The 27,524-nt window shown below is 42.1% G+C and overlaps 1 protein-coding gene across 10 annotated transcripts in view; it reads right to left on the bottom strand.

The window, feature by feature from the left end:
• The window catches only part of KDM1B (lysine demethylase 1B), a 53,469-nt gene that overhangs the window by 7,321 nt on the left and 18,624 nt on the right, over positions 1 to 27,524 (bottom strand). For 6 of the 10 annotated variants that reach the window (XM_059688727.1, XM_059688731.1, XM_059688723.1 and 3 more), the window contains 14 exons: positions 24,009 to 24,047; positions 20,457 to 20,661; positions 18,675 to 18,859; positions 15,407 to 15,583; positions 14,665 to 14,739; positions 12,360 to 12,497; positions 11,248 to 11,419; positions 8,209 to 8,336; positions 7,091 to 7,222; positions 6,468 to 6,542; positions 3,510 to 3,626; positions 2,742 to 2,867; positions 1,737 to 1,859; positions 78 to 230 (listed from right to left, as the gene is read on the bottom strand). In XM_059688727.1, the coding sequence (XP_059544710.1) occupies positions 78 to 230; positions 1,737 to 1,859; positions 2,742 to 2,867; positions 3,510 to 3,626; positions 6,468 to 6,542; positions 7,091 to 7,222; positions 8,209 to 8,336; positions 11,248 to 11,419; positions 12,360 to 12,497; positions 14,665 to 14,739; positions 15,407 to 15,583; positions 18,675 to 18,859; positions 20,457 to 20,661; positions 24,009 to 24,047 (1,845 nt within the window). The remainder of the gene's footprint in view (positions 1 to 77; positions 231 to 1,736; positions 1,860 to 2,741; positions 2,868 to 3,509; positions 3,627 to 6,467; positions 6,543 to 7,090; positions 7,223 to 8,208; positions 8,337 to 11,247; positions 11,420 to 12,359; positions 12,498 to 14,664; positions 14,740 to 15,406; positions 15,584 to 18,674; positions 18,860 to 20,456; positions 20,662 to 24,008; positions 24,048 to 27,524) is intronic. The other 4 variants (XM_059688728.1, XM_059688726.1, XM_059688729.1 and 1 more) reach the window with 4 other exon arrangements.

Below are 27,524 nucleotides of genomic sequence, written 5' to 3'. Positions count from 1 at the left end.
AAACTCTGGACAAATATCACTTTAATTAGAAGAGTAATCAAAATAAAAGGAATTGGGTTCCGGATCATGATACACACCTCGCCAGCAAAGAAGATGGTTCCTTGTATTTCTTCAGCAATGATGTCGTAGGCTTCACCGCTCCCACCTGTCTTTACAAAACTGTATGCCATCTGGATCCAGGGGTCTGTGCTCCACCGAGTGACAAAATACTTTGTGGGATCTGGGACTTCCTGTGTTGATGTGAAGCAATCATAAAATGGGATCAAGAAGTGAGTTGGACATGGTGCAACACAAGCATAAACTTACAGTCTTCCCTCCCATTAGAAGTTGAGCTCTTTGTAGCCATTCTGAAACAGCCGTTCTCAGTATGTTCCCTGACCCCATTATGACTTTCCCTGTATCTGTGCACCATTCTCTACCTCTTGCCCAGCTCTGCAACCTACCCCCATTTGCGTCTCCTCACTTTTCACTTTATCCTTCTGCCAGACACACATTCCCCCCACCTACCTGGGGCCATCACCACTGACGAAGAGTCTGGGCATTCCCTTCCCACTGCCTGGCCTATGCTACAGAGATGGAAGGAAAGGGGTCTCTGACTCAGAGTAGGAAAGGGAAGACTAGAGTTCTAGGACCTCAAGGTGAAATTCTCAACCGGCTCCTCCACAGACGGCTATCCAAGGATCTGTTTCACTCTCACTAAGTTTCAAATCATTTTGTAGGCTGACCTCTGACAAGCACCACCATGAAAAAGATTTATGTGGACACTGTGTCCTCAGATCTGAATAACTAATTTGAAAACAAATTTTAGGACAAAGACACACAGCTAGCAACTACTGTGAAATATAATCACACCATGCAAAATAACTAACACCCTGGTGCCTCTCTTTCTCTAATTTATGTAAGTTCTGAGTCATTTCACTTCTTTTGACTTCTGTTCCTTTATATGAAAAAAACACAAGCCATTTATAAATCTCCAGAGACTGAGATTTAGTAAAGTGGCAAATAAAAACTATCTTGAGCTCCTTCGAGAGAAGACAGAAAGGAGCCTAGCTACACATGTGGGGTGCAAGAAAATTTTGGACAATGTCCCTTTAAAAGGAAAGTTGTCGCCAAAGCCTGCTAGGGTTTGGGTAAATGCAGAATCTGTGGGAAATTCTGAGCCTTTTACATCCTTAGGAAAGAAAGGGTGTGTGCATGATGTGTGGGAAAAGGGAAGGAAGACAATAGTGTAAGAGGGATTGGGTCCTGTTATGGGCTACATTTGTGTCTCCTAAAATCCGTATGTTGAAACCCTAATCCCCGCTACTTTATAATGTGACTGTACTTGAGAAAGAGCCTTTAATGATGTCATGAGAAGTTAAAATTGGGTCGTTGGGGTGGGCCTTAGTCCAGCATGACTGGTGTTCTCTTAAGAACAGATCAGGACACAAACAAAGAGAGGCAGCCATGTGAGGTCACAGCAAGAAAGCAGCCATCTGTCAGTCACAGAGAAGCCTCAAGGAAACCAAACCTGACAGCACCTTGATCTTGGACATCTAGCTGCCAGAATGGTCAGAAAATAAACTTCTATTGTTTCAGCCACCAGGCTGTGGTATTTTGTCATGGCAGCCCCAGCACACTAATGCAGGAAAACTTGGGTGGAAGTTGGATTATGGAAGAGAGAACAATGGGGCCCACTGCCTTGATTCCTTTCATTTGGTAGCGATGGCTTGCTCTGGGGAGCAGGGGTCTCTGACCTGCTCCTTGAACAGCTCCCGGAGCGTGGCCATGCACTGCTGCAGCACCTGCTTGTCGTCCAGGTTCCTCAGGGACGCCACCGCCTCCCCAGCAATCACTGACATCAACACGCTGTGTTTCTTCTGGACACACGAAAGGGAAAAGCAGTTTACACCTTTTGCTTTGGTAAAATGCACAGTTCTAAAGAAATGACGTCACTCTCACACATTAAATTTCATTATTTCCTACTGTCCCCTATCCCTTTAGTCACCAGTGTTTTCCTCACAAACACTCGTTATTCACCTATGCATTTTTTATTGTTCCCTGCTGAAGAGACTCAAGAAGCAGTGTAAGTACCAAATTCAGGGTTCTCTTGGCTTTTCCCTTATACCAACTTGTTTTAGACGAAGTGGAAGAAGGTTGTGTAGGAAAGGCTGTGGATAAGGTAATGGAAAGAACTTTCCCAAATGGTAAAGAAAATTTGCCCTGGGCTCCCATGTGAAACCCTTTAAGATGTTTCTTGGAATGGAGACAGAAAAGAAACAACTGGGATTCTTTTGCCTGACATCAGCATTCCCATACCTTTCAAGTGGTGGGTATGCCCTCCCCTTTTTGTTCCCCACCAATCATATCTACTGGCACCGAGACCTGCCTTCACCTGGGCCAGTCACATCTCACCCTTCACAGCACCACAGGGGGACCTGTACAGAACGCTCTTCAAGTGCCCCTCATTACAGTGCTGTTGTGGCCTCTCCCTGAGGAGTTCCCCATCAGCCTGAAATAACAGTTTCCACAAGTGACTAATTCATTTCGCAGGCAGTAACATTAGTACTTCGAGACAATATGGCAGATATTGGGGCTCCTATCCTATAGGAAAACGTCCCAGTCCAAGTATCCTCCCAGAATATAAACAAATACCCAGAGTATCCACAATGTCATTAGCTTCTGAGCTTGAGATGTAAATACCACAGCAAATTTTAAACTGTGATAAGGGAATTCAAACCACACTTCACCAAAACCTTTACCTGGGGATCCATGTCATAGAATACAGCAAAAAGCCCTCGCTTGCTGGCACTAGGAGGAACGTGCCCGAAAAAGTCCGCCCCTTGAACTTTACTGTCCCAAAATCGGTAAGGAAATTGCAAGGCAATCTGGAAAGTGAGCAAGAGGAAGATGGCTAAGTGTTTCTTGAATCAAAAGTACAGCAATCTCTAAGAAGTAACCTATGGCTCCTAACTAACACTACGTTCAAAAAAAACCTCACTACTCCCTTTCATTCTCCCACCTCCTTTCTTCTTTCCATGGGCATCTGGCCTTTTATGTCCCAAAGCCTCTAGGCTACTCTAAAACGCAAAGCACCCCAAGACGTGGCCTTGAGGCTTATGTCCATAAGATACATTCTGACTCCCCACAGGTCTGCAGTACCTGCTGCAGCATTGGCAGATTCTACTGAAAGAGATTTTAAAGGCAGAGGGAAAAAACATTCTCCTCACGGGGGCTAATTAATGGAGGGCAGACGTGGAAAGCAGAAAAAATTGTTTACTTATATACCAAGTTCGAATTATGAATAACAAGCTTCATCCTCCTGAAGTTAAAATTCACAGACCTCAGCCAACTCTCCTTATGTTTGCATAATGCCCTTTTGTATTCTGCAGGAACAATTATTCAAATGAAAAGGAAAGCTTCAAATTTTACTTAGATTCAAAAATGAGTAACTACTTCTCAATATCAGAAGCAAAGGAACTCCTGTCATCTGACATTAATCTCTGCGGTTCTGGGGCTTAAGTAACCACCTTTTCAATGATGCCTGCGCCTAAGCTGTTGATGGCCTTCATCTTCTTGTCTGACAGCGGCGGGTTAAACTGAAGGGCGCCTTTCTGCAGCAAGGCCAGTGGAACAGTGACTAACGCCTGTGGGGAATAATTAACAGTTAACACGCAAGCAGCAACTGGACCTCGTACCACTACAACTCAGTGGCTGCACTTCCAGGGAAATTCAGAACATTCCTCTCTACTGCCAGGCATGAGATAGTCAACATCCCAGGTTGTTATACTCGTAAGACCAAGGGCTGCCATGTTCGCTCGCAGGCTGTTCACCACACAAGGGTGCACGGCTGAGCAGACATGGCACCCACACGGAGGAACCTGCAGAAAGGACTTGATGATTTACAATAACCCCAGGTTCAGAAGAGTCCACAGATCCCAACCCTGAGAAGCAGTGCTGCAAGAATGGACCTAATGTGGAATGAGGAGAACTAGACCAGTGTGTCATTCCTGACACTTTCTAATGTGTGGCCAAGGTAATATCTGCCCTCCTAACCTCAACAGACTGGGGTCATGCTTCAAACAAAAACCCTTACAATATACATCAATAATATGCTTCATAAATGGTAAAGCACATCGCAAACACTAGTATAATCATGTAAAACCACATGAAATTTTTTTTAAAGGAGGAAGCAATTTATTGCAGGGTCTCAAATGGCATACAGAAGTGAAGTGAAAGTCAGACTATACCTTCCAAATCATACAGGTGTATCTGTGTGACCGAACCACTTCTTATTGAGAGCCTCAGCTGCAAAGGAGTCTGGGAAACGGGGGGTGTGTGTGTGTGTGTGTGTGTGTGTGTGTGTGTGTGTGTGTCACTCGCTTACTTTCCATCATCTACAGTGCAAGATAACAGGAGATGGGAGTGGAATGAAGCTGAATGCCAAGCACTATATCTATCTACCATGGCCTTCATCAAAGATTTAGTGTATTTGGCTTGAACCCCAAACTCCACAGGAAATTCAGAGTTCTTCCTGGGATTTTGTCACTGTTTTCTGCCACAAGAAAATCAGAAAATCTTAAAATTAAAAAACATGTACTCTATCCTTAACCTGGTTATAGAAAATAGCTACCATGTAACCCAAAAATAAAAGCATAACTACTCTTCTGGATATATAAATAAAACTACAAGAATATAAGGTCTGGAGGCTTTCTTAACAAAAAAGCTTTCAAAAGCACAGAAACGTGGGTAAACCAATCAGCACGAGATATGAACATACCCTGGTAAAGAATAAAGCTAGACAGCAGTGGAAGCAGCCTAGATTGAATTAGAGTTTGTCAAATGCTTATCAGTGTGTCCTGTTGGGTGGGAAATCTTTCATTTATAAACTGGGACCGTGTGATATGTGCTGACAACCATAAATATTTGCTTTCACCCTTCAGAGCAGGCCTTGAAAGGCTATGCCCGAATATCCCTGGAGAGTCAGGACACAAAGAAAGCCGAGCAAGCTTGCCTGACCAGGGTGAGCAGAGGGGACCCAGCAGGGCGAGTCTAATTAGCATGTTATCCTGAGTGCCAAAAGGCCAAGTTACGCAATAGCAGAGGCTGAACTACTGGCTGACTTGCAATTTTAAAAAAGGAATTTTTTTTTAATTACCACTAGGAAGAACTTGAGAGATTAGCCTGATTCTCTCCGGGCTCACAGATAAGGGCACTGTGGCCCAGGGGTTCTCCACTCTGACTGCATGCTGTAATCACTTGGGGAGCATTACAAACACAACCAGACCAATTCAGTGAGAGTTCCTGCAGAGTGAGGTTTTGCAGCCTTTCTTTTTTAAAAAAAAATATACTTTTTTATTGATTTCAGAGAGGAAGGGAGAGATAGAAACATCAATAATGAGAATCATTGATTGGCTACCCCCTACTGTGGATGGAGCCCACAACCTGGGCATGTGCCCAGACCGGGAATTGAACCCTGACCTCCTAGTTCATAGGTCGATGCTCAACCACTGAACTACGCCAGCCGGGCATTGCAGCCTTTCTTTTAAAACACTTTCCAGGTGGTTCTAATGTGCAGCCAGGACGGAAAACCACTATTAGTCCCAAGAAATATAGCATCACTACTAACTACCCAGCTAGGTAAAGGCAGGAATCATATGAGGACCCATCCCCCGGACTCAGACCTCATCTTTCCATTTGACACGCAATCCTTGATTTCTGTATGAATATCAAGGACTGAAATACTTTTAGATAACTGAAAATTATAAAACATAGCTAGTCTAGGAACTAGTGATGGTTTATCAATTATACTTTTTGGTAATCATTTAAGACATAACTAAATTTAAATAAACTTAAGGGTTTATGAGTCCCCCTCCACTCCAAGTAAGCACTTTGTTCTCCAACACTACAGGAATCGCTGTGATTTCACATATTACATTACAGCACCTTTCACTGTCCACCTACATAAGTGGTTTACAAAGAATTCAAATAATATAAAAGTACGACTGCAGTTTCAAAATGAAAACACAGATCTTTCTTGATTTAAAAAAAAAAAATGGTTCCATGATAAAACAAAGAACAACTACAAAAAGCCCTACTAACCTGGAAAACACTGAATTAAAGTACAATAGGTTTTTTTTGAATGCAGGACTTTTTAGAATCTTTAATATGCTATTTAACCCTAAAACTAGACTGTAGCAGGTAATACTTTGCAAACTTTTGTGGCCAAAGAATTTATTTTTCTTGTTCAATTTCCAGGACTAATATACCACAGAACCCACTTTAAGAAACACTAATCAGAATTCTATCTACATGAATTAATACAGTATTAGATTAGTTAAATCGGATTTGCATTAAGTGGGCATAAAAAACGCCTCAGAAATCAAACAAGGCTCCAGGCAGGTTGCCAAAGGCAACTTCTTGATAGAAAAGACATCTTTCCCTTACCGCCAAGCCCCTAAAACACCTAGAGAAACTCTAGCACTTACCTTTTGTGCTGTATACCCTGTCCCATCTGTCGTGGTAACTTGTACTTCATCTCCAGAATAATCAACCTTCTGTACCTGCTCAAGAAAAACAGAAAAGCATGATGGAACCATATGACCCAGGACCCTTTCCAGTTCTCGTAGTATGTGAGTTTATATCTCCAAGGCTATGGGAAATCATTTCCTGGCATTCAGAGACCAAAACAACAGTTACAGCCTATTTCAAGGAACTACCACTCAGCCATTAAAATTCATAAACACTATGTCAAAATGTGGCAAACCGTCATAATGTAGTGTAATATTTGCCTTTATGAATGCAACGTATAATACAAATGCACAGGGACAAAGATTTGAAGGGAAAGCTTTAAAGTGAAAATAACGGCTTTGGGTCAGGAATGTTGTAAGCAACTTGAACACTTTATTATTCATGAAAATGCATCTGTGCTACTATTGTTTCCAAACAGTAGCAACTACGCAACTGACATGAATGATACTAACAGAAATACGTGGAGGAACCGGTTGCCAGTCACAGCAAGTACCTGTCTCCTGTGTCATCCACAAGCCCCAAACTTCACATCCTCCAAAACTAGGGCCAAACCAGAGCCTCCCAATGCTGTCAAACTCACTGGAGATTTGAGCCGAATATCCAGTCCTTCAGCCAGTTTTTCAATGATGACGGAGTAGCCAGGAGTGAGGAGAGTATGGTCACCAGCAAATTGGGCAAAGAACTCGTTGTGGTCCCAGGAGCGAGCGGACACCTGGGGAATAACAGGAGAGGTTAAAAACAGAAGAGGGGTTCCCACCTCCTCTTGAGGCTGCACCGAAGGGACAAGAAAGGACTCCAAGATGGGAAAAGCCACTTAAGATAGGAGGGCAGAGCTGTCGTGAATAAGGCAAAACATGAAGGAGGGAGGGGACACAGACCCACCCAGGTGAATCCCGCTGTTGGGGAAGGAAATTGCTCAACAATGCACAGGAACGCTACAAAAGATAGACGTGATTTGGGCGTGGGTACCACTCCTTAATGGAAATAAAATCAACAACCCCAGAAAAGGAGAATTCTATGCGAGTAAAACTGCATTTGATCAACTCCATACAAAAATATACCAACGATAGGTCTTCAACATGGAAACTCTACAGAGGTTGAAATGCAGCATGATTTGGGGGAAACAGTGCGATCCCAATCACCATGAAGAATCAAATGAACATGGAGCGGTCCCAGAGAGGACCGTTCGGTCAGGGGCCATCTGGGGAGCCTCTATCCACAACATTGGATATTTAAGTATCAAAATCACAGTTAGTTAAATCAATTAGGCAAGTTTAAATTTATTTTAGCAAAATAAACTGACCATAACTGCAAGGACACTCGTTTTTGGACTTTTGAAAGCAGTGTTTTCAGACCATGCAGGGTTCCACAGAAATGGCCCCGGGGCCTCACTGAGGGGCACGAAAGGAGGGGTGAACGCACAGGCTCTGGGCCCCTCCCCACTTCAGCCCAGCAGCCCCCCTGTATCAGGGTTACACGCTGAGTTTCTTCACGGGCATTACTGGAAAAAAGATTCTCCAACTTTTTTAAAAAACAAATAATTTCTTTCCCCAAAACCACTAAGGTCATTAATATGTTCTGAAATCATGGTTTTTGAACTTTTTAAAAGAAAATTTATCTTTGTTGTTGCAGCAAAATCATTGTTTCCTGTTTACCCAAAGCAGCCCAGGTTCGATACTGAGGTGACATAAAACCCACCTGATGGAGGCTGCTGCCACAGGCGTACTCCAGGTTGCTGAGGTGGAACTGAAGCACCTGCTCTTCCAGGTCACTGAAGTGGATGCCGGACTCCTTGATGAAAGCTTTGTAGATCTCCTCTATCTTCTCTGAAATGGGACGGGGCAAAGCAGAGAAAGCAGCCTCAGCAGCGTTCTCTAATGCCTTATCTTTTGCTCTCAACCTCCTTCAGCCCGCAAAACCCCAACTTCTCAAGCCCTTTCCCGAGCCGGCTCCGGGAAGGACATCTGGGTAAGGTGGGCTCCTCTCGGGAAGTAAAAGCGTATCTTAACCGGGAACAAAGCTACGCAGGTTCTGGATCTCCAGCCACGTTTCATTTCTGCTTGGCTGAGAAGCTGTTTCTTCTTTTGCCCAAGAAACAGAAAAGCACCCCCTGCGCATGGAAGGACCGACACTCAGAGAGGATCCCCACTCCTTCCTGGTCGCACTGCCATCACCTTCAGGTCAAGTTTTTACAACATCTCGCCTCAACTGGAGGGTCTGTGATGCACTGGCCACTGGCTATGTTCTCTCCCCAATAAGAAAACTCCACTATGAACTGCCATCACGTCAGCCCTCTGCCTCCGCACCTTTAATTACTGGTTCTCGTTGCCTGTGTAATAAATCCAAAACCCACAGCCAGACTGTGCCAGCACGTTTTTAGTCTTTCCCGACACGGCACACCACCTGCCCACTCACAGGCCCTGCCGCGGCATCTCTTCCTGGCAAAGGCCGCCCTGCGGGGCCTGGCCTGCGCCTCTCACCACAGCCCCCGCTCCCCGCCCCGCGCCCAGGCCGGCGGCACGGACTCTCCACGCCTCAGAAACCGCGTCTTGTTATCTAACCCCAGCACTTAGCCATCCCACTCAACTGGAACTTTCAACTACACGCACACACAGCGCTGTGGGACCATTCCAATGACCGGCTAGACTCCTTTCTGGGGAGTGGGGGAGACCCATGACTGACAAATTGTAAGAATCTCAGGCCAGGTCACTTCTTCATAACCTTCCTGGGAAGATGACCACCCAACGCACACACTGCAGACACAAAGCTTCTATACGGCATGTGAACTTGCTTGGCTAGCAACAGAACTGAGTATCAGTCAAGTTTTTTGTTTTCTAGACAACTCAAGATTCTCATTTAAAATTTCCATTCTTCCACTAGACTGTGATATGGGGATGCCATAGCACCTAGACCACCGGGTGCTTTTTTTTTTTTTTTTTAATCACTTTCAGAACCATCTTGTAGCAATCCCATTTCTGCCTCCTGTCCTTTCTATTTTTCTTAGGTGTTGTATAGGCCAAGAACCAAGATTGTTGGAACAATATATAAAATTAAGTATAAATAGGTTGAGAAAAGTCTAAGGCAATTTTTATGTAAATACTATCTAAAAGCTTTAGTAATGCTTTGTAAAATTAACTCTAACTTCTTAATATTTATATATTTTTTTCAGCTAAGTGCTAATAAAGATCTGAGACAGCTGAGATGCTGCCAGCAGGATATAACTAACCTTATATAGAAGTGTGTGGATTATTAAAGCTTTTCAAAAAATATATTATAAGATGAAACAACTACTTACACACTAAGTTTTGCTGGCCCTCCCTTACTTCAGGTAAGGCCAAGACAAAGCTATATTATTATGTTTTTATTTGGTGACACTGAAAGAAGTTTAAAGAAAATGCCATCCAGCGACCACCACACATGTGAAAAGCAGTACCAAATTCTGAGAACTCCCTGAAAGCCAGCCTAATAACTATCCTCAATTCCAGAAAATTCAACCACTCACCACTTGGTCTGGACACTATGGCATGTAATGAAAAGACCCCCGTTGATCCCAGTAAGTTTCTGAAAACATTCTGTTATGGTTTATCTATCAACACTCACCCAGGGCGATCACAGTGCGGGTCAGTCTCAGGGGGTGGGGCGGGCGGCTAAACAAGGGGGCAGCCTATCCCCGCTACGAAAAGTTTACCCCAAACAGAGACGGATACCAGAATGAGGAACTAAGAATCCTCACAAAGAAACATATAGTTGAAGCAAATTGACATTCTAAGTGCTTTCAACAATAAAGAATTTAAATAAAAAATAATAAAATATAAAGCAGAAAAACAAATCCTAAAAACTGAGTTCAAATGTTTGTTCTTTAAGAAACTCCGAAGTGCTTCCAAAAACGACAAGTGAATTCACTAGGTCATAAAACTGTAGGTTAAATAAATATCAACTTAAACAGCAATATAGTAAAATCTCAGCTAGTACCTTCATAGAAATGAGCCATGACACACAGTCAAGTTTTCTAAGGAATTGAGATTAATGTTGTCTACTTAGGGCCAAAGCCTAAAGGATCTGAAGGAGTCCAACTGGGGTGGCTCAGTGGCTGAGTGTCGACCCATGAACACGGAGGTCACCGTTCGATTCCCAGTCACAGCACATGCCTGGGTGGCAGGCTCAACCCCCAGTAGGGGATGACGGGAGGCAGCTGATCAATGATTCTCATCATTGATGTTTCTAAGTCTCTCCCCTTTCCCTTCCTCTCTCTGAAATCAATAAAAACTTATTTTTTTAAAAAGAATGTGAAAATTATTAAATTACACATTCTTGCATTCTTAAACAAAATATACTTAACCTACTGACCCCAAACGGAAAAGAAACCCTGGCATACAGAAACTCTTACCTAGAAAAGACATTATGTGGTGACTCTTTATTCACACAGGGCTTACCACACTTTGCTTAAAAGGAAGCATCTCTGGGAAATAGAAAATTAAACATTCACATCATTTTTTTTAAACGCCAGCTTTTGTGTAAAGTAAGATTTGTGTGGGTGCACACACAGGCAGCTAAAAGTCCCTGCGGAAGTTCTGCTCCCTCTGTAGGCCAGTTGGGAGAATCCATCTGTCCAAAATGAATGCTTTGAAAGACTATCCTTATTGCATCACCAACCTCATGGATGAATGGTACTACAGCTGACCACCCTGGGTTAGAATGAGACTCAGAGGAACAATCAGAACACCATTCTCCCCATACCTCCTAAAGGGACATCTTGGAGCTGAGTCTTATCCTTCCTCCACTCAGAGACAACATCCAAGAGAGCATTAAAATGAAAATCCATGCGCTTGTCAATAGTGGGGTCAGTAATTCTTCCACCTTCCTGAATTAAGTCACATCTTTCTCCAAATTTATGCATGCTGATGCCAAGCTTCAAAAATAATAAGAATAAGAAGGTGAAAATTTTCCCTGGAAAAAATATGTACAGGTTCTAAGCTGAAATTAGACAGAGCTCTCCTGGAGAAAATAGCCTACTACCTCTCAAAGATAATGCTAAATATGCTTAACAGAAAGTAGCAGCAAAGGCAGGCAGTGAAAAAAGGCATGAAGTCTAGGAGACCTTATTTTATGAGAATGTGAGGGCAACAGCAATAGCTTCTGTGCCAGGCACTCTCCAGCTTGCTGGCCAAGGTTTATCAATGCTGCTGGTGCTGCAGCTGGGCACTGCCTCTCTTCACTCTGACATCCTACCTCCTCTATGGACTCTCATGTAATGAGCACACAAACACACAAACACTCAGAGGTTGGGATTGAATTTACTGTCGATAAATATTTTAGGAAAAACCTTGGACCTACCAGGTCTTCAAAGAAACTACGCAGGGATTCCCAGTAAAAGGTAGGATGTCCAGTTAAAGCTCTCAGATAAACAACATATGATTTTTTTTTGATTTTTTTTTTTTTTTAGTATAAGTATGTTCTAAGTATTGCATACAAAATACCCCATGTCATAGCTGGAACATTACTTATACTAAAAAAGTACTTTTATTTATCTGAATTTAACTGGGAATTCTGTATTATTATTTGCTTAATCTGGCAACCCTAAAACTATGAGCTAATCCAGTGGCCTGCAAATAATACACAGATATAATTAAAGATCTTAGAGAAAGAAAAAAATATTCTAAGTCCTCGGGTAGCACCTTCTCACAGAGGCAGCACTATGCTTGTCTTTATTTACTTTTCAGAGAAGACGAAGGGGCAAGAAATCCTTCTGGAGCTGTTACCTATTACTTAAAAGCACATTAATACTACACAGAAGCAAACTGAGAATTTCTTCTTTCTTTATCTACAATACAAATCTTAAAGGAACCCACTTGTTCACACATGAGTGCTACTGGGTTGTTAATACAGCCATTGACAATCTGGGCTCCTCTTCCCACTATGACGCCTTTAAAAGATTTATCATCCCACACGCGGCCTCCAATTCTGTCTTTGGCTTCCAGCACAGTCACCTAAAGACAAAGACAATTGGGGAAGCTAAGTAAGATAGAATAGTCATATCAAATGCACTACTACCAATGCAGAATAATACAGTTAAGTAGGTTCCATACTTGGTTAATGTTTTTATTACATTACTAGAGAAATGACTTTGAAAAGAAAGCAGTGTAAACAGAAGCCCACATGGCTGTTAACCCAGATTCTAATGACGAGTAAGTGAGTGGTTGGTCTGCTGGTGAAATCTTCAAATCATTCCCTCAAATCCCATAACGATAAGATCTGATGGATTAGCACATGGAATGCACTGGAAAGCTTTTACTAAACAGTATTCCATAAATTAAAAAGCACTATTAGAATCTAGGTTCAAGAGGAGATGTTGGCTTATGAAATATGTTTATGTGACAGAATTCCTAATTTAACGTTGCAAAAAATAGACCTTAACTTCCCTAAGATATGACTCACATTTAAAAAAAAAAAAAATCATGTCACCTTATGGGCTTGACCTAAGCAGGTTGGTCCCACACCCAAGCTGTTTAACTCCTTCAGCTTTCTCATCCTGGTGGTATCAGGATGCTCCCCAGCGGGACAGCCCTGTGACTCAGCGCTACACTGCACAGCCCTGGGTTGCAGTAACTGAACATGTGAGTCCTGTTCAGTGCAAGGCCAGTCATTTAGTCTCTGGGGCCCGAGAATCTCTCCTTCAAACTGCTTGAGGTTCCCTGAGTTACCCATCTCTCTGGTGACTCAGAGGAATCTATTTCCTAAACATGACGGATGGGTACTCTCCGGGGGGTCTCCCTCATCACCTGGCGAGAGAAAGGGAAGAGTAATACAGATCCTCTGAATATTGGAAGCCCTACATTCCTCATTTTTTCCAACCAGAAAGGCTACAGCTGGTGGTTCTGCCCTCCCTACCTTCCTTCTCCTTAGATTAACACAGAACCATCGGTTTCTAGTTTCCTTTTAGTGTGAGAAGAAGGCTGAACATCAAAGACTCTGCATGGTAAGAACCTCCCCTGTAACATAATCTATGAGTTTCCCAAATAAAAGCAAACAAGAAACCTTGGCCCCAACATCTAACACTGAAATAAATAATCAATTAAAAAACCTCCTATCTTAACAGCTCTAAGAAAATAACTTGCAAATGCAAACGTGCATCCTATAAATCCAACTCAGATACTTGTGCTTTGTCAGCAACACAATGTAATTCAAGACTTAGGTCCTCCATTCAAACAAGAGGAAAACCTCTCTCAGGCACAGCTACTGAAAGCTTTTCTTGTTCCTGAAACCTCCTTCAGAGAAGATTTTGTGAAAAAAGAAGTCGTCATTTCTTTTAGCAAGATGGAGAAGAGCAAAGAGACTAACTCAATTTTACCAAATTCATTTCCACGCAGGGTTTAAGTGAAAACCAACGTCTTTGCAAAATAAGTTTTTAAAAGGGAGATATGTGTCAGATTTAGGAAGCCACAGAAACCTAAGGTTAATCTGAATGAGTCTAATACAAATTAGACATTGAACGGCACAAATGGTTTTTGTAATAGTTTCCATCTTGGCTAATTTTGAACAACTGGAATAAAGCAAAATACCAGATAAAAAGAAAAAATATCCCACCTCGGGGAAGGAGGCAACCCCAAACACGTACAGTACTTCAAAAGTCATGTAATCCTGTCTCCACCATGGATTAAGTAATTCAATCTTGCTTCCAAAAGCAAAGATTTTTATTTCTCAAGACATAAGATTCAAAAGGTTCCTTTAATTTGCATAAGAAAATGTAACCGGGTATTTCAGAAACTTTTATAAAAGAAACAGTGAATTTCCAAACTGCTATCTGTTGTCTCAAACTATTGCAGGAATAAAGGATTTTTCCCAATGACCCTGCTATTATGTCAGTAACAACCTGTCGGGAATTTCTACTTTGATACCAACTTAAAATCTCTTCTGGGTTGCTCAATAGTCTTAAACTCTCTCCAAAGCTGTGGGAATTTTTATCTTCCTTTACTTTTCTCTTATTAAACCAATTTCAAATTTTGTGTCTTTTCTCGGATCAAGTGTAAAGACATAAAGATACCATGTACTCAGCATTCTTTGCTAAAATCAGGAAGTGGTTTCTAAGTCTTAGAAAATCTGGACCAGAGGAGCAGTTAACCATCTGTTTCCACCTCCATGAGCAAAAAATCTTACCTTAATTCCAAAGTTATGCAGTTGCCTAGCAGCTGCTAATCCTGCTGGACCAGCCCCAATAATGATGACTGATTTCTTTAAAAAAAAAAGAAAGAAAGAAAAGAAAAATATTATGCTAAGTGAAATAAGCCAGTCAGAGAAAGAAGTATCACATGATCTCACTCGTATGTGGAATCTAATGAACAAAATATACCGATGAACAAAATAGATCCAGAGACATAGAAGCATGGGACAAACAAATCTCAGAGGGAAGGGGGTAAGGATAGATTAACCAAAGCATTTATATGCATATATGCATTACTCATGGGCACAGACAATAGTGCGGTGAAGGCCTGCGGGGGTGGGGGTGTCACTAGGGAAAAAAAGGGGACATCTGTCATACTTTCAACAATAAAGATAAATTTAAAAAAAAAAAATCTAATTAGAGCAATGAAAACAGTTGCTGTTTTATCTGTTCTGGAAGGTACTAACTACCGAGAAAATGTTGGTTCATCTACATTTCTTTGATGCCCATAGCAGAAAGTTATTTTCCTAAAGAAAATACTTTAGTACTTTTCTTAAGTAATCCCTTCCTCTTTTCTACAGTCCAGGGAAACAGAATCCTCTCCAGAGAAACACATACTCCAGCAAGGCTTATTTTACACCTTTTATGGTGATAATGTGACTTCTGCTCGTATCATCAGCAGCACTGTACTGGCCTTTATCCTGGCCGAGGGGTGTACTGCTAGAGCCAGTCACCTACACTGTGGTAATCTTTAGGAAGAAGACTCTGGTCCGTGCCCACGCTGAGAACGCCCGTGTTGATGAGACCTTTTCTCGTCATAAAATAAAGTATCCTCTCCACTTCCTGAACGCACCGAATGCGCACGAGACCCCGGACGATGATGTGAGGAATACATTTATGAGGAGTCAGAGCTTCCTGTGTTGGAAAATAAAACCAAACTGTTAAGGCAAACAAACAAAAAGCAACTCTTGGTTCCTCAAAAAGTTAAACATAGAATTACCACATGACCCAGCGATTCCACTCCCAGGTACATGCCCACAGGAACTGAAATCAGATGTTCAAAGCAGCACTGTTCAAACAGCCACAAAAATGTTCATCAACAGCTGAACAGAGGAACCAATGTGGCTTATCCGCACAGGGAATATTACTTGGCCATAAAAAACACTGAAGTGCCGATCCATGCTACAACAGGCATGAACCTTGAAAACAGTATGCTGGGTGAAGAAGCTCATTACAGAAGGCCACATGTTGTAAGATTCCATTTATATGAAATGTCAAGAATAGGCAAATCTATAGAGACAGTAAGTGGATTAGTGACTGCTAGGGGGAACGGAGGGATGGGGAGTTTCTGCTTAAGGACTATGGGTGCCTCCATGGGTGATGAAAATTTCTGGAACTAGATAGTGGTCATGGCTAAACAACATTGTATATGTACTTAATGCCACTGAAATATACATTTCAGAATCATTTAAATGGTAAATATTACGTTGTGTGTATTTTATCACAATAAAAAGAAACTATCAGGGTCCTGGCTGGTGTGGCTCAGTGTTTAGAGCATTGGCCTGGGCACCCAGGGTCGTGGGTTCGATTCCCGATCAAGGGCACTTTCCTGGGTTGCTGGTCCAATCCCCATCCCTTGTTGGGGTGTGTGCAGGAAGCAACCATCGATGTGTCTGGGTCACATCAATATTTCTCTCTCTCCCCCCACCCTCCTTTCCACTCTCTCTAAAAATCAATAGAAAAAATATCTTCACTCCTTGGGTGAGGATTTAAAAAAAAGGAAACTCTCAAGGTCATTCAAATTCATTATTTAACATGAAGAAATCAGATCAAAGGGAGGCTTGCCTGGTGAAGGGACAAAAGGCAGATATAACAATTTGTATCTTATTGCATAAGCTTCCCTTTGCTAAGAATGACTGCGAAGGGAGTATGGGGGCAGACTATGTAACGAATAACATATTCCTGACTCAATAAACAATGTAACAGAGGCCCCTGTAGAAACCCAGGCTGCTCTCTGTACTGGCAGCAGGAAAAGTTGGACTCTTATCACTGATGCGGGGGGGGGGGGGGCCTGACTGAGGAACTTGAAAAAAAAAAAGACAGCACTGCCTTTCGCTGCTTGGCCCAGCTTTGGCAAGGCCTTGATCCATTTCAAAGGTCCCAGAGTAATGCGGCCTGGGCCTGGTGTGAAGTTAGAACACGCACTGGAGGTAGGAGTGGGGGTCCCTACCCCTGGCCTCTCCTTTACTTGTCCCCAACCCCCAGCTCCACCAGAACTTGAAATACAGGAAGATGACTATACACTTGAAGTAGTCAAAAATAACACATACAACATTGACCTTCATTGCTTCAGAAGATAAACTGTTTGTATTTATGAAATTTAAAAACAATCCTTTCAAAGTCTTTGATTCTTGTATTGCAAACATTTGTGTTTTACCACTAAGGTAGTAAATATATACACTATATAAACCATGTAACAAAGGCCAAGGTAAAAACTCTTCTCATTAAAAATGAAAACGGGCCCGGCCAGCATGGCTTGGTGATAGAGCATTGACCTATGAACCAGGAGGTCTCAGTTCAATTTTCTGTCAGGGCACATGCCTGGGTTGCAGCCTCGATCCCCAGTGTGGGGTGTGCAGGAGGCAGCCGATCAATGATTCTCTCTCATCATTGATGTTTCTATCCCTCTCTCCCTCTCTGAAATCAATAAAAATACATTTTTTAAAAATTTTAAATGGATCCAGGCTGACAAGTTCAGGATTTTTTTTCTATATGATTTGTCCCCAGTATAAGTTAAAATTCAAAGTCAAATTTTAAAATGTGAAGAAAAATTAATCTGATGCTGTTTCTAAAAACTGTATCTTTATATTCACAGGAAATTCTGAGCACAATTTTGTTCAGTTCAGCAAATGTTTATTGAGCACCTGTATCAAACCTGTTGGGGACAAAATGAATAATTAATTCTACCTTGCCCAGCATACTCACCTGGATATAATTTGTATAAATGGCATTAACACCCATCACTTAATCAGGTCACCTCATACTTTAGTCTAATCCAGTGAAATACTAGGGTGGAGCGGGCATATCTTTCTTGGTGGCCTTGCAAAATGATCTGCACTGAGAAACCCTTGATAATTGCAGAAGAAATTAATAAATCAGAAAAATACTGGGGTCAGAAAAGGCTTTGTGGTGTTTTCTTTTTTTAAAAAATGCTTGTATTTCCACCACACATACCACACACCAAAAATGTATCTTCACCCCTTTCAAGGCTGGTACTGTATGTATAAATCCCTAACTTTTATTCAGTCCCAACAGAGAGCAAAGGTTGTTTGAGGATAATGAGGTGAATATATATCCTGCCCTCAATGGTTTAATCCAGTCTTTAGTGTTTCACCTTTTCTCCTGGCATAGCCATTGGAACTGTCTGAACCAAACTTTGCACCTTACACTCACTCACTAGAGCAGCCGTGGGCAAACTACGGCCCGCAGGCTGGATCCGGCCCGTTTGAAATGAATAAAACTAAAAAAAAAAAAAAGACCGTACCCTTTAAGTAATGATGTTTACTTTGAATTTATATTAGTTCACACAAACACTCCATCCATGCTTTTGTTCCGGCCCTCCGGTCCAGTTTAAGAACCCACTGTGGCCCTCGAGTCAAAAAGTTTCCCCACCCCTGCACTAGAGAGTTAAGATTCCAACAACACATGGTCTAAAGTGGTGGTTCTCAGGGAGGAAAGGCTTTGCCCCCCTTGGCAATAGCTGGAGAGATTTTTGGTTGTCACAACTGGGGGTGCTCTGGCATCTAGGGGGCGAAGAGGCCAAGGATGCAACTAAACATACTATAATGCACAGGACAACCCCTCACACAAAGGTTATCCCCCGAAACTTTCAACGCTGCCTTGGTGGAGAAACCCTGGTCGAAAGGTTCTATCCATAGGTAGCCTGGCTCCTCTCTTTCAAGGGAAGTCTCTGTCCCGTGCCGGAGCTACCACGCCCTGCGCTTACTTTGCAGTTAGTGTACCACAGGGCCAGGATGAGGTTCCTCAAGGCCAGGTACATGGTGGGGTCGCGGGAGTACTCTGGGAACTCGTACAGCTCATCCAGCTCCATCACGTCCGGCCGCACGCACAGGGCTTTGCCGCACTCGTTGGGCTGGTAGAAAGGCTGGAAGTACCGGTTCATGCCTGGGACTGACAGAAGCACAAAGAGGCAAATGCTCCAAGCTGTCACCTCCAAGTGCGGGTGAATTAAAGCGCATTATCAAACCCACAAGGACAGCCAAGTCTGTCCTACTGTATTTCTGCTTCCTCCCTCCAGTTAGACAACATATGTGGAAATTAAACACATATTTTTCTCATTCTTCAAAAATTTAATTTCCATGGTATGGACAATTCTTTAAAAGCAGTAATTCTGGTAAAAAAACAAAACAACAAAAAAACACCCACATACTATAAAATTTACCACCTTAGCCATGTTTAAGTGTACAGTTCAGTAGTGTTAAGTATATTCATATTGTTGTACAACAGATTCCAAAACTCTTACAACTTGCAAACTCAAACTCTGTACCTACTGAACACCAACTTCCCATGGAAAAATATTTTAACTTTTATTGGAATTTTTCTGATTATAAGATGAATAGGTTCATAGGGGAAATAGCAATCACTAACTCCTGAAAATCTTTGAGAGGGGGTTTACAGACTACCAGTGCTGTTTCTCTGAATGGAAAATTTTAAGATTATAGAAATTTGTTTTTACAAAGCCAGAAAAAAATGCTACTTTATAATATTTTCTAACTTTATTTTTTTAACTTATGACATCAAGAATAGTTTTCCATGTCATTAACCTGGACTTCAATGGACATAATATTTTCTTGTCATTTAATCATTCCACTAATGCTGGGCATTGAAACTTCATCCAATTATTCACTATTATAAGCAATGCCCACCCAAATTTCTTTGCACAAAAATCTTTGGACTTACTTTATAACTTACTTTGATAATTTAGTTAGGATACATTCACAGGATAAAAGTTTTTGATCACACTGCCAAACTGTCCTTCACAAATGTACAAACCCACAAATTTGAGTGCCCGTTCCATCCCACTTAAACTAACACTGGGATTGATTCTCTTCTGCTTTCATTTCAACCACAGCTACATTTTGGAGGGCCCAGTGTTATGAGTTAAAAACCTTAAGACAGGGCCACAATGTCAAAATCTTTTCACATCATCAAAAACGAAGTTGGCAACTAAAAAATAAAATAGAAAAAGAAAAAAGTGTTCAGGCGGAAAATCTAGAATTCTTGCTTGTACACAAAGAATTCCAACGTGGAATCTTAAAGTCATGCCCGACAAGCATGCCTGCCCTGACCTAAAGTTCTGAATTTTTTTCAAGAGTGAATCATTCTGCTGAAATTCTCAAGGGCATAATTAGAAGTAGAAAGACTCAGAATAAAAAGAAGGACGCTCAGATAGTCAAAGATTTCTTCTGGTAATGTTAGAGTTTGCATTATCATCAACTTATCCAGCTTTCAAATACATACTCATGAAACTCTGTAGACAACGATTCCTGAACAAGTGTTAGAGGCTTTCCGATCACTGAGGGGAAAATTAACTGCACGATATACACAGATGATATGACATCCACAGCATAACCAAATCTATGATATAATGAGGTGCTTTATAGCACATGCTGCACACACTAAGTCTCTTCCATTCTGCTCACCCACACATTTCCAGGGACTGAGGGGGGTGTGGGGGGAAGCAGGGAGTGCCAGGACCAGCTCTCACCCAGCACAGAGGGGACCGCCTTGGAGTGCTCCAGCTTCCCGGGGCTGGCGTCGCTGGCTGCGCGGTTTGTGCTGGTGCAGGAGGGGCTCATGCCAACGCAGTCAGGGTAGTAGGCAGAGAGCAGGGGTGCTGCCACGCTGTCTTTCAGCAAAGGAGGTAGAATGAGCATGGAGTACCACCAATGGTTGGAAACTTCCGACACTCTCTGAAATGGGCAGAGCAAGACGAAGAGGGACAATGGCGGACAGGAAATGTACATGCAGACCCAGCCAAGGACAGATGACTGTCTCCACGGTATTCATCCTTAGCCCCTCTGCTCTGCCTTCCCCCGCTCAGCGATCCTACACCAGAGTGCGGCACACTCAGATTCAGAAACGGAAGTGGCTGGCGATACCTGGAGAGCCATGTTTCAAAGGCAGAGTTGTTTCAGATCCACAGCAACAGCCTTGCCCTCTCTCCTCCCCTCCTCGGCAAACCCACCAACCCCAGGTCGTTCTTGAAGCCGCACCCACTGACTGCACTGACGGTGTAAGTGCGACAGGACAACTTTCTATTCCGTAATCATTTTATCTTCCATCCCCCCTTTTACTAGAAGCTACAGATAATTTAAATTGAAAAACTGGGCAGAAAAAAAATAATTCACCTAAGTAGTAGCCAAGCATTACTGCTTTTTGCCAGAGGCTACAAAAATATTTTCAGAGGGAAAAGTACACGACAACCATCAAAATAGATGCTAAATGTAGAGCTGAACAAGTAAAAGCTATGTTTGGTCTTTACATGTGTGACCACATTCCAGAGTTGACTTAACATATGGAATCACTGGATCAAAGCATCCCCATGATGACTAACTCCTGCAATAAAAAGAAAAGCTGGTCGGCTTGTAAAGCAAACTCCACAAATCCTACGTTAGACAGCCTTTTCTAAAAGTGAGGCTGAATACATGCCCCAAGAATTCTAAGAATCTGATCCAGAGCCCCTCTGATGTTAGTTTCCTAGGCTCCCAGCAAATGCCAGCTTCCATCAAGCAGGGGCTTGTGAGCTCAGGGTCTACAAGAGTTCATCCAGATTGGAGATGCATCCTGTTTGCCCTGCAAACTTCACAGAGTCCAAATCTGGGACAAGCAATTTTCAGTTGACTACAAGCCCCAACACTCCCTACAAATCACTCGCAGCTGCTTCACACGTTCATTGTTAAGTGCCTTGCCCAAAGGCATTTCTGTGTACCATCTTTGTTCTCCAGGCCTGTTTTAGGTTTGGCCCTTGATGGCAGAGCTGCACCAAAAAGAGGGAAAGCTTCAGTCCCTTCCTCAACACACCAGGGCTGCCTCTATGGACCCCCTTCTGAGCAGAGCGCCAAGGACAGAGTAAACTGAGGGTTCAGACACTCCAAATAGACCACAGAGAGGGCAGAATGCAGGTGACTTATAAAACATTCACCCAAGCTCTTCCCTTCTCTTACACTTCCTGGGTCTTGCAGCTATGCTGGTAAATTGAGTCAGGACCCAACAGAGAGCCCCTGCCATCCTATTAACGCCGCCTCGCCCCAGTGTTTCCTCCCCACAGAAGCTCACTTGAGGGTGCTCCAAACCTCTGCATTGGAACATGAGAAACTAAAACAGTGACTAATAAACTAGCATTTGATCTTGCTATTCCAAGTGTGTTCTCTCAACACACTCGCCATTCCCGGACACCTGGCTCTCATTTTGTCCATATACCATAAAAAATTCCACTGTCATTGTGAAGACACATACCAATGAAGAACTTGTACTTGATATAGTCAGTCTATTAATGTAATAAAATACCCGCTATACTAAGCTAAATAGTATTCCCCCAGAACCTCAGAACATAACCATTTTTGGAAACAATGTCTCGCAGACCTTGTCATACTGGAGTCTTAAATTCGCTATGACTAGCATCCTTAGAAGAAGAGAAGAGACAGAGAGACAGAAAACACACGGGGAGAGGGTCATGGGATGACAGAGGCAGAGACTGGAGTGATGCGTCTATAAGCCAAGAAATGCTAAGAATTGCTGGCAACACCAGAAGCTGGAAGGAGCAGGAAGGATCCCCCCTTAGAGCCTTCAGGGGATGCACAGCCCCGTTAACACCTTGATTTCAAACATACAGACTCTGGAGTTATGAGACAATCAACTCCTGTTGCTTTGCGCCACCCAGTTTGTGGTGGTTTGTTACGGCAGCCCTAGGAAGCTAATACAGGCACTCAGAAAATTTAGAAATTGCTTTTAAAGTGACCCTAGAATCCACAGAAACAGAAAAAGGGTAGATAGGCGATATGGCTAGAAGCCTTCCCCTGACCCCTCCTTAATGAAGCGCAAAAATAAATGACTGGCAGATGAACGTCAAGGGAATCTTCCAAACTTTAAAAGTTAATGTATCCCAAGAATATGGCCTCTGTCCCAAAGCTCAAATTCTTCTGCATGCTAAATGGTCTAATGTTAGGGTCAGATTCATAAGGCACTGTATTTATGCTTTCCTTCCTTTCTACCATCTCATCCTGTCTATCCTAATCCCATATTATTTGGGTCACTAGTTTACCATGGAAATGTTTTAGGGAACAACTAATTATTTAAAAATGTGTGTATGTGTGTGTTTCACACACCCCTTTATATAACAGAATGGTTTTAAAATAGATTTTCTAGATGTTAAGTCTTCCTTGGCCTGAAAACAAACCACGGTCCTTGCGATTCAGAAATCTAGAAAAACTGCAAATTAATAATCCCGAATTATTGAAATGCAGAAAAACCCAGAACCTCAGAATTTCAAAAACTCAAGTCTTAAAAAGGCGTTCTATGAAACAGCCATTGGCTCTGATTATGCAGCCCATGGATTGTGCCAGCTCCAGTAGCAAAGCCCCATAAGAAATGAAATGTGGCCCTAGCTGGTATGGCTCAGTGGCTAGAGCTTCAGCTTGTGGACCAAAGGGTCCCAGGTTTGATTACAGTCAAGGGCACATGCCCAGGGTTGCGGGCTCGATCCCCAATAAGAGGCATGCAGGAGACAGCCAATCAATGATTCTCTCTCATCACTGAAGTTTCTCTCTCTCTCTCCCTTCCTCTCTAAAATCAATAAAAATATGTATTTTTTTAAAAAAAGGAATGAAATGTGTGAGGCTTCACCAGCTGGAGACACTGTTCCCTTCTACACAGGGCCAGGACAAAGCAGTTAAATCAAGGTCTGAATACACAAGAACACTCTCACAGCTGAATCTGGGCCAAGACCACCAACTTTAGGCCCCTTGTTCTTTTCTTGGAAGGATTCAAGCAGAGTTGTAAAGTCACCCATGAAAAAAAAGTATAACAAGCCTGATCTTTATCGTAAAGCAAGGTAGCAGCTTCTTCCTCTCTATCTCCTTTTAATGCAAAGCAATATAACTTTATTTTAAGTTGGGGAGGATCGCCTATAACAACACTATTGCTAGCATTTTCATCATATCATTATCATGTTTCATTGAAACTGTTATTGTCATTTACACATAGCGCTTATCATTGGAGAGGCAATGAACTCCAATCTAGAACATGCAGAAATACTCACTAGATCCTCTGGGAGGGAACAATGATCTGGGGTCTCGGGCTGAAAGGCAAACCAAGCGTTAATTAGCTTTACTTGTAAAATATAGTCTTCAGTAACAATTTACCTTTAAGAAGATATCCCTTTTCACCTTTTAGACTGGCAAAGAAAAAAGTGTGATAAACCACTGTATGCATGAAGCTGCTCTCACAAGAACATCCAGGTGGAAAGCTAAAGAAATAATGACTCTTGCCCGGCCGGCGGAGCGTTGACCTATGAACCAGGAGGTCAAGGTTCAATTCCTGATCAGGGCACATGCCTGGGTGGTGGGCTCGATCCCCAGTGGGGGGCGTGCAGGAGGCAGCCAACCCATGATTCTCTGTCATCACTGATGTTTCTATCTCCCTCTCCATTCCTCTCTCGGAAATCAATAAAAATATATTTTTTAAAAAAAGAAAGAAAGAATAACTCTGGAGAGCAATGGGACAAAATATGAAACTTTTAAATGAACCATAATTTGGCATTATCTTGTATAACTGAAGATGGACATACTACATGTCCAGCAACCCAACCTTTGTTATATTTTCCAGAAAGGCCCTCATACATGTGTACCAACAGGAGCAGAAAATGTTCAAAAGGAATGAATAGAAAAAAGCCAGAAAACAGAAAATAGCTAAACACAACCCAGAAGCCCATCAAGAGTAGCATGGATAAATAAACTGTGTCACAGTCAAACAATGGTCACTACCTGGTGATGAGAACGAACAAACTACAACCACACACTCTAGCACGGATGTCCTTGACAAGCACAACGGTGAGAGAAAGCAGCCAGATCCCAGGGAAAACACACGGCATGATTCCATTAACACAGTTCAAAAGCAAGCGCAACATCTGTAGTGCTTTCCGTCAGAACAGCCAGGGAAGGAGGCTGTGAGGAAAGGGGGTGCTGGGAGACTGAGGAGCCGGTAAGTGTTCCGCTTCTCTACTGGAAGCTGGCTAAATGGGGACTTGGTGAAAATTCGGAGCTACATGCATTTTCTGTTTATACATTTCAAGTAAAAAGTTACCTAAGTAAACTGTAGATTGGCATACCATAGAGCCCCGTGGATCTGGCCCCGGGGATGCGCCCTGGAGAAACTTGGCCTGTGCCCTAGGACAGGCTTGTGCGAATGCTCACAGGAGCGTGGGGTGTAAGAGCCCCAAACCAGAAACAGCGGTCAAGGCCGTGAACAGGAAAATAGACACATCGTGGTACAGTCACACACCGCAATACTACACAGCAGGGGAAATTAATAGCTCAGAGCTCTGGCATCAACATGGGCGCATGCGAAAAACCTCCACATTGAGTGAAAACAGCAAGCTGCAGAATACAAACAAGATGATACAATGTATAGCCAGTCCAAAAGTAGGCAAAACTTTACACGCTGTTTAGGGTTTTGTAAATATGTAACAAGAAGCTGAGGAATAATAAATACAAATTCGGAATACTGTGTCCTTGCAGTGAAGGGGAGATAGGGAAGGGGTGAGGGGTGCGCAGGAAGTGACAGAGGCTTTGGTAATAATGATCAGCTTCTACAGCTGCTGGATACATGAGTGCCTGCTTTAATTCTTTGTTCCTTACACACAAATTATAAATCCTCTTTTGTGACTAAGAATTATTTCATATTAAAACAATGGTATGTTCTCTTTGACACAGAAATGTTATAACTAGGAATTGATCCTACAAATATACGGAAAAATGGCAAAGATATAAAGTTATTCATCACAGCACTGCTAACAACCACCGTTTAAAAGTCACCTAAATGCTCTCAATCATGTGAAATACATCAGGTTACAGCCACTCAGTAGAGTATGATACAGGCTTTAAAGAGAAAGAGGTTGTTAGGTCCAGAGATGGCAATATCTATAAGACATACTAAATGAAAAAAAGCAAGCTCCAAAACAGTGTGCATAGCTTGCTCCCATTCTTTTTTTAAACCAATTTTATTGATTTTCCACAGAGAGGAAGGGAGCGGGACAGAGAGCTAGAAACATTGATGAGAGAGAGACATTGATCAGCTGCCTCCTGCACACCCTCCCCCAGGGATGTGCCCGTAACCAAGGCACATGCCCTTGACTGGAATTGAACCCGGGACCCTTTAGTCCGCAGGCCGACGCTCCATCCACTGAGCCAAACCAGCCAGGGCATGCTCCCATTCTTTTTAATGTTATTTTACAAATAAACCTTTCCAGACTTTGTCCTTGACGGAATACCAAGCTGAAAACCAAAGGGACTTTGAATCAATAAACACCATTTAAATAAATATTTCAAAACTTCAGGCTACAGACAGTAACAGCCTGGAGCAGTAGCTCTCAAGGGACAATTTGGGGATGGAGCGGAGGGGGGAAGAAGTGTAAAACATGATACTCTACTTAGGAGCTGGCATTTAAGAAGACGGGGAAGCCTTCAACTTTAAGAGGGTTTGGAAGGAGAGAAAGGCAATTAAGTTTTCAAAAGCTTAAGGAATCTGAGACCTCTCAGTCCTCCTGGAAAAAGTTCTTGATGTTAAAATACATTCAACTACGTGATGCATCAAAATAAAGAACTTGGGGTAGAAGGAACTGAGGTGAGAGAAATTGTGGGGAGTATTAAACCCAGTAAATACAGAAGCAAGAGTAAGCAATGGAGGGATGGTGGTTATGGAAAATAAATGGTATATTTACTCTGACGGAGTACACTAAACTAAAACACGAAACACTAACAAAAATTGGGAGCAAGGAAAGGGGGCGGTGGGCTAACGTGTGACATAATTTCCTTTTCCCACTTTCATAGCAGGGCGTGAATTAATATCTAAAATTGAAACATGCAACTGAAACAAAGTGATTCTAATACTATTTCTGGAGATGAAGAAATAACTATCCTATGTTCAACAACTTCTTATTTCACTTTGGCTTCTTTTGCCGATTTCAAATTTTGCTCTACGCAATCATTTTACATAAAACCAGCATGCATAGTAAGTACTATTTCTTAACATGGAAAGTTCTCAGCCAGGTCTTTTGCTTAAAATACATGAAGATGAAGATATACTGTTAAATAAATCTCATTTAGTATGGTTATTTCATGATGATGACTGCACGAGTTTTCTTTTGTTATCATCTTTGTCCTTTTCTATACTGTTTGACTTTTTCAGTAATGAACATGTATCATTGGTCTAAAAATAAACTCATTCTAAAGAAGAATTCAGGCTTTTCAAAAACTACTTAAACTAAAAAATATGGAAAAGGACAATTACCATCCCCCCAAAAAGTCAAATAAACAAAAAAAGGGACATGGGTCATTTGAACAATTAGTAGAGATGAAGTTAAAGGTGTACATTCCATTGTCGGCATGTAAAAGAAAGGAGGGATTATGTATACTAGTAATTCCAAATGATAGTTAAACTAAAGCTAGTCAAAGCACAAATCAAAATGATTTTAATATAAACTTCTTATGTAAAATTATACCCAGTATTTAATAACACACATTAGTAAGCAAGTCATCCAAAAATATTTTAATTGTTG

The sequence above is a fragment of the Myotis daubentonii genome, chromosome 3 (assembly GCF_963259705.1).
Source record: "Myotis daubentonii chromosome 3, mMyoDau2.1, whole genome shotgun sequence".
Taxonomy (NCBI): domain Eukaryota; kingdom Metazoa; phylum Chordata; class Mammalia; order Chiroptera; family Vespertilionidae; genus Myotis; species Myotis daubentonii.
Note: the sequence above shows the minus strand (reverse complement) of the source record. Positions and strands in the feature narration are given on the sequence as shown.